Genomic DNA, 8,010 nt, shown 5'->3' with positions numbered 1-8,010 from the left:
CATAATGACCGACAGACTGACAAGAATTGATGATGATTTTATTGAACATCCAGATATAGACTCAGAAAGAGCAACAGACTGCCAGAGAATTGATGACTATTTTAGTGAGCATCCAGACATAGGTTCAGAAAGACCGACAGACTGTCAAAATATTGTTGACGATTTCAGTGAACATCCAGATATAGGCTCAAAAAGACCAACATACTTTTAGAAGGTTGATGATTTTAGTGAACATCCAGATATAGACTCGGAAAGAGCAACAGACTGACAGAGAATTAGTGGCGATTTTAGTGAGTATTCTGATATACGCTCAGAAAGACGGACAGACTGTCAGAGGATTATGGATGATTTTAGTGAACCTTCAGATATAGGCTCAGGAAGACCAACAGGTTCTCAGATGATTGATGATGATTTAAGTGAACATCCAGATATAGGCTCAGAAAGACTGACAGACTGTCAGATTATTGTTGATGATTTCAGTGAACATTCAGATATAGGCTCAGAAAGGCTGACAGACTGTCAGAATATTGTTGATGATTTCAGTTAACATCCAGATATAGGTTCAGAAAGACGGACAGACTGTCAGAGGATTGTGGATGATTTTAGTGAACCTTCAGATATAGGTTCAGACAGACCAACAGGTTCTCAGATGATTGATGATTATTTTAGTGAACATCCAGATATAGGTTCAGAAAGACCAACAGGTTCACAGATGATTGATGAAGAATTAAGTAAACATCCAGATATAGGCTCAGAAAGACTGACAGACTGTCAGATTATTGTTGATGATTTCAGTGAACATTCAGATATGGGCTCAGAAAGGCTGACAGACAGTCAGAATATTGTTGATGATTTCAGTTAACATCCAGATATAGGTTCAGAAAGACGGACAGACTGTCAGAGGATTGTGGATGATTTTAGTGAACCTTCAGATATAGGCTTAGAAAGACCAACAGCTTCTCAGATGATTGATGATGATTTAAGTGAACATCCAGATATAGGCTCAGAAAGGCCGACAGAATCTCAGATGTTTGATGATGATTCTAGTGAACATCCTAATATAGAGTCGGAAAGATTGACAGACTGTCAGAGCATTGATGATGATTTTATTGAACATCCAGATATAGATTCGGAAAGACCGACAGACTGTCTCAGGATTATTCAGACCTGGACAGAAATATTGCAATGAAACTGAATGTCTTTGAGGGTATCAAGAGGAAATTGAATGAGCTGAAACATTAACGATGGAAGAAAATCAAAGATATCGGCCGATGTATTCTGAGAAAGAAGAATAATTTTCACGCAAATATAACGTTTGATTCTCTGTGAAAGAGAAAGAAAGAGATAGAGGAAGGGTTTAATAAAGAAAGAAGAATGGAAAGATTGGGGATGAGTTCATATTGAGTTAGGAACCAAATGAGTTATTGCAAATAATAGAGAAATAGCTTAGAAAAATACGTTAAAATTCGGTCGTTAAAGGCCTCGTTCAGATCTACAAATAGGAAAAGAAAGCTAATTTGCCGAAGGGGGCTCTTGGTGATCCTTAGAAAATGGGACGGATTTTGATATATAAATTGCCATTTGGAACTAGATATTATTGAAGTATTGAAAGCATAATTCATCTTACTTGTCCATATCCTGATGTTTAATCCACACCAGAATGGTTCGAATAAACACGATTCATCTTGTTTTATCTTTGATGATCTCTTTTATTTTTGGGGGAAAATAAACTTTAAATTTATTTTTTCCAAAGTTATATGGATTCAACATAAATTATTTTCTTTTACGGATGATGTTAATTCACTTACAAGTATTACCTCATCTAATGAAGGGGGACTTAATAATTCACGTTTTTCGTCATATTTTGTGATGGATCTGACCAATAAGTCAGTGCAGGATATTATTCATTGTACTCCATCGGTCTTGAATTCAAGCCTCGCTCAGACCATGATAGAATTTCACTAGTAACACGACCTTACTATTCCTGTAATCTAGTGACGGGCACTTATTGGTGAGCCATATAGGTGCACCACCTGACCCCCGGTCTCAATTAAATGGAAAGGGGGAAGCTGTAAGGCCGGTTATCATATGTTTGTGTATATTCGAGTTCTATGAATTAAGATAGTGTTTAACTGTAATGTCGCATCATTGTGAAAGTAGTGTACGAGACTCGTAAAAAAAAATGTGGACTAAACATTTAAATATGCACATACAGGCACACCTAACTCCCTTTCACCAGTGTATGACTACTGTCTCTCCCCCTTACACGAGGGACGGGGAGAACTGAGCGCAACCAAAAGGATATATATATATATATATATATATATATATATATATATATATATATATGTATATATATACAGTATATTTATATATATATATATATATATATATATATATATATATATATATATATATATATATATATATATATATGTGTGTGTGTGTGTGTGTATATACAGTATATATATAATATATATATATATAATGTATATATATTTTATACATGTATATATATATATATATATATATATATATATATATATATATATATATATATATATATATATACACATACATACAGACAGGCACTTTCTTTTGTTATATAAAGGAGATACCGAAGTTTTTTTCTGTGGGAAGGACTTGCTGTTGTACTTTGTCGTAAGGATGCAATTTTTTGTCAAAACGATAAAGAGACTGCACTGATTTGGCAAGTGCTGTTTTAGCGGCAGAGAGACGACATTAATCGTTAGATAGATATTCCATAGCGCAAGCACTCTTAATTATATCAAGAATTAAAAACTGTAGAGTAAAACGGACCTAAACAGGGATATCACTCTGAAACGAAAATCCTTTGGTTTAATGAAGGGAACGTTAATGAACTGATAAATAAAGAAATCGAGATCAAAGAAATCCTCCGGTGTATTCTTAGAAGGAAAGGAAATCCTGCATAAAAACCATGTTTAATTCCCTGTGTGAGGGAAAGAAAGAAAGGAAGAAATGTAAAGGGAGAGAGAAAGGGGAAGGGTTAGATAAAAGAAAAATGAATAAAAAGAATGCGGATGAGTTAATAACCAAATGAGTTATTGCAAATAATAGAGAAAGATCTGTAGAAAAGGGAGGGAAATTGGGTCATGAGACTCCTCAATTAGTTTCATAAGAGGGAAAAGAAGTTAATCAATACAGGAGAGGTTTGGTCTTCTTAAGAAGAGGTGAAGGATTGTGCTTCATACGAATCAAAATTTTGGAAAAACTGGTACTTGGGTATTCTGAGCTGAAGTCATTATATATATATATATATATATATATATATATATATATATATATATATATATATATATATATATATATATATATATATATATCAATCTCCAGGAATGTTTGATATTTCATAACAGAAAGCTAATGACTTTTGCACTTTAGTCTTCGACCCATATGAATCTGATATAGCCTTTTTTTGTTTCAAACTTCCATTATGTTTTCACGAAATGAATACTTTTCTTGCAAGCAGATGATATATCTACTTTCGCTACTTTAATCTTCCTTTTTTTTTGCATAGGTATGTGTTTCATTGTTTAGTTATTGATTATGCCATTTGTCAAGTAGATTTGTGGGGAATGTCAGTTTATCGACTGACACTTATAGATGATTTGTATGTCAGACTTACAGACGTATTGAACGGATTAGTGAGGTTTGATATGTTCGTTGGATTTTTGGGGGGATTTTATAAACTATACATTTTTAGAAATTTAACATTACAAAGAATGCAAAAACGAATGTTGCCAGAATTTTCGAGGTAATTTTGGCGGCCATTTTGGATTTCCAATATGCCGACCACAAAATCTTATTTTTCTCTTGTCTTTTTGTTAATTTTGTTTTAACTGTACTGATTATGATGAAATATGACCAAAAAATACAAGTTTGAGCTCTTTGCCTTCTCCGAGCAAGCCATGTGAAGAAGTAAAGGATGGGGGATCCAATTAACTTGGTGACAAAAAAAAAAAAAAAAAAGGTTATTTGGTACTAAAACCAAGACTAGGTTCTTATGTGACATTCTTGAATGCAGTCAGAGAAAGAGCCACTTGCAATGATGGAGAGTGTATGGAAATAAAGCGAAGACTCAGAGATGTTACCAGAGACACATTGTGTGAGCAGGGTGCAATATGGCACCGAAGCTGTTATTAGGAGGCAACAAACAGGAGTCGGATCGAGAGGTCCAGGGAACGCAATGAACAAGCTGTGAGTGCGGCTTCAGCCACCAAGCAGCGTGGAAGAAAAAGAAAGGGGAAGAGATGGAACAGCCATCTGAGCGGCGGGCCAAGTTCACAAGATCGAAGACAGTTCCCCTGGAGAAGGATTTGTGCTTTTTCTGCCAAGAAGACACAGGAGAACAGATCTTCAGGGTTTGTACGTCAGAGACAGGGAAGCAACTACGGTAAGCTGTGGAGAAGTCTGGGAATCCAGCCCTGTTAACAAGACTGAATACTTCTATCTCTCCTACAGATGCACATGCAGTTGATGCTCAATACTACAAAGGATGCTGGCGAAGCAACATGTTTCATTCCTTAAGAGAAGTGTCAAATCCGAAGTGGTCCATACGTCCACCCACTTCAAGCACCAAGCATGGTTGAAATAACAAACTTGGTTGAAGTGAAGACACGACAAAAGGCTGTAATCTCAATGGGAGACATAGAGACAGCCTACAAGAACATACTTGGGGATGTCGTAGCACAGCATTGCCCCACCTTCAGTCAAAAATGGTTAAAAGAATATATTCTGACTGAATTCCCAGCAGTGCTATACAACCCAACAGCCTGTCCAGAAGACAATGTTCATTCAATGGTAATAGATACTGGCAACATGGACAATATGAAAACAGTCTTTAAGGCAGCCCAGATCATTCGCCAGAGTATTATTGTCTACTTCAATAAGGAAAGTGTCACAGATAATGATGACATCCCGGTATCAAGTGATACAACATGTGTCCCAGCTGAATTCTACAGCCTGATGAGATGGGTTCTGATTGTGCCTGTGGAACACTTAGCAACTGAAGCAAGAACAGGGATCACAGACCAGTTAGCACTAACTATGAGCCAAGACATGATGTTAGGGTTGAAGACAGACAGGCAGGTCTAGTACAAGCCTTCAGGGTCAGACACCTTTAGGCAGCACCGAACAAAAGAGAATCCCCAAGTGGTCGGACTAACGCTTTCACTTCACAGTGACACCAGGAGTAAGAAGTTGTTGGAGCTGCTCAACTGGCAAGGATTGTGCGTGTCTCATGGACGCACATGAGACATTGATCAAAAGAAAGTAATCAGTAGCTATGAGTTCACTCAGGTGCCAAGAGCATTTTTTGCAAGCGATGAAGAAATTCTTCCATGCACTGACAAATCAAAGCTAATACAACGACTTGAGAAGCTTGTTGAGGAGAATGCCGAAACAGAGAACCAAGAAGCAGCAGAAGCGGAACAGGAGTAAGGTACTAGCCAGAAGCATCATCACAGGATTGCTCTTGTGGATGGCATGGTGCTTCTCCATAACCTTACGAAGAAACCACCAACTATGGAGACCGTAGAAGATCTTAGCAGGTGTTACTACGACAGACTGATGGGTATTGCATGTGACTACGATGAAATAATTGTAGTATTTGACACCTACAATTCTGAGTCTGAAACAACGAACCAGAGAAAAAAGAAACCTGGGTCAGCTTCCAGTTGAGTACCAGATCAAAGATGAAAAAAATATCAAGAACATTACACTGAACAAGTTCCTTTCACACGACAAGATGAAGAAACACCTTATGGAGTACCTAGCTGACAAGATCATCGAATATCCTGAGAGCTTCCCGAAGGTGGTCATTGTGTCTGCAGCAAGTAAATGGACTTACAATAAAGCTTGTTACTTTTAGCATACAATATCTAATATGTTTAACTATTTTCCACAAAACACTTACAGTGTGTTGTGTTTGTATTTCTTTATAGGAAGGCCCATAGCCAACATAAGGATGGAGTGTGGAGACAACAATCATGATGAAGCAGACACACTGCTCATCCATCAAGCAGTCCCTCCATCACGCCGTAGCTCACCCTACACGGAACTCATGGTTTTTTCACCTGACACCGATGTGCTTGTCCTTCTGATAGGACATTATGATATTTTTGTGAAAAGCACATCAATTACCATGAAATCTGGAGTACTTCAGATTGGTTCTATGGGAACATTTTTGGGTGCATCCGTGCTAAAGCTCTTCCAGCGTTCCATGCATTTACTGGTACTGACAACACCAGCCAGTTTTCTGGAATAGGTAAAGTGACATGGCTGAACATTTTCCTTGAGGCACCAGAGGAGATCTGAAAAGCTCTGCAATAGCTCTCTGAACCAGATGAAGTCAGAGGAACAAATTTCTATCCTGGAGAAATTTGTCTTTCATGCTTACAAACCAAAGAAGTCGGACATCAAGAACATCCCAGATCTTTGGTGGTACCTTTTCTGCAAGAATATGGCAGACAGTGAAAAGCTGCCACCTACCATTGGTGCACTTAAACAACATATACTGCGAGCAAAGGTACAAGCCAGAGTGTGGGGTCAAGCTTCTGTTGCCCAACAGAGCCTACCAGAGCCTTTGGGTAATGGATATTGCAGGACCAAGGATGGACAACTGCAACCGCTTGCAACAGAACTTCTGCCAGCACCAGAAGCCATTCTGGAAATGGTAAGATGTATTTGCAAGACAAACTGCTCAACTATAAGGTGCTCTTGTGCCGTAGTGAACCTTCCTTGCACAGAAATGTGTCAGTGCACAAGTGACTGCCAAAATGAACCAAGATTCAAGGGATATTTCATCAAATCTCATTTACTCGGAAAGTGACGATGATGATGATACAGACGATGATTGAGAGACCATGATATATGATATTGCCAGATTAATTGTGACAGTTTTAGCTGCTGTTTCTTTAATTCTTTCTATGATCACTCAATGCTTAAATGTATTGTTGCGTGTATTAATTGCATGTGTAAATTGCAATAGTTAAATGTATGGTGCTGATGTGTTTCTAGTTTAACATTGTATGTAGGTTATGGAAAATAATACCAACGTTGAACAAGTAGTTTTCGGTTTTGTAACACTTTTATTACCATAATGTTCCGTAATGAAATGCCTTAAAATGGTCATTTCTGTTACTTCATGTTTTAAATCATATCTAAAGACTACATTTATATTATGACAAAGCAAATTAAAGGAAAAAATAGCCAAACTTAGCTGTGCTGAAGTCTCACAAGTGGAAATTGCATTTTAGAAGTCGGCCATTTTCAACATCCAAGATGGCCGCCAAGGTGACCTAATTAATTTTGGCAACATTGTATATGAGATTCCTTGATTTGTAAGCATTCCAAAAATGTATAGTTTACAAATTCCCCCCCCCCCCCCCCCAAATCCAACTAAATTACACAAGTGACCTCACTAGATGGCTTGGGGTTTCATGTAAGGTCATTGATGCCAATAAATGGTTGTGCTGTATCCATACCCGATTGTGAGTTTGAAGAAGCCCCTTGCAAGTAGTTAGAATTATTTGCACGTAAGGTCGGGTAGTTGAGAAACACCCAAGAAACTGTAAGTTTACTAAAATTTCACGTACGGGAGCCACCTAAACCAGCTCAACGTAAATCAAGAAAATAATTATACGTTTCTAGCTTTTTTATGTTGATTGGTTAGAGAAGGAAGATAAAAGGCTTTATTATATGCCAGTCTGATATCAGAGTACAGAACTTCAAAGGAGTTGGGATTTACCACAGATTTTAGCCAGTAATTGACAGCGTTTGATGAAAATTAGTTCTATTTATTTTTTGTCTAAATTTCCAACCAATAAGAGATTATTGTCCGGACTTCCAATCTGCTTTGTTTTTTAAGCTAAAATTGCATAATCCCTTCGAGGTTAGAATAGATGTATACCCACAAATTTTACAGCACTGTAATACTTTTAGGGTATTGGAGAGAGGAGATTATTACCA

The 8,010-nt window shown here is 37.4% G+C and overlaps 1 protein-coding gene across 1 annotated transcript; it reads left to right on the top strand.

Moving 5' to 3' along the window:
• Window positions 1-340: 340 nt before the first annotated feature.
• On the top strand, window positions 341-1,189 carry LOC137629265 (uncharacterized). The gene is made up of 3 exons (XM_068360525.1): window positions 341-518; window positions 561-770; window positions 876-1,189. The coding sequence occupies exons 1-3, from the start codon at window positions 341-343 to the stop codon at window positions 1,187-1,189; spliced, it is 702 nt and encodes a 233-aa protein (XP_068216626.1).
• The last annotated feature ends 6,821 nt before the right edge of the window (window positions 1,190-8,010 follow it).

The sequence above is a fragment of the Palaemon carinicauda genome, chromosome 37, assembly GCF_036898095.1.
Source record: "Palaemon carinicauda isolate YSFRI2023 chromosome 37, ASM3689809v2, whole genome shotgun sequence".
NCBI classification, from domain to species: Eukaryota; Metazoa; Arthropoda; class Malacostraca; order Decapoda; family Palaemonidae; genus Palaemon; species Palaemon carinicauda.
The sequence above is the reverse complement of the archived record's forward strand: the minus strand, read 5'-3'. Positions and strand labels throughout refer to the sequence as shown.

Excerpts from the sequence above, each read along its gene's own strand:
- LOC137629265 (XM_068360525.1), top strand. The coding sequence starts at position 341 with ATGGATGATTTTAGTGAACCTTCAGATATAGGCTCAGGAAGACCAACA. Across the intron at positions 519-560 it reads CTCAGAAAGGCTGACAGACT|GTTCAGAAAGACGGACAGAC; the intron begins GTCAGAATATTG and ends ATCCAGATATAG. Across the intron at positions 771-875 it reads CTCAGAAAGACTGACAGACT|GTTCAGAAAGACGGACAGAC; the intron begins GTCAGATTATTG and ends ATCCAGATATAG.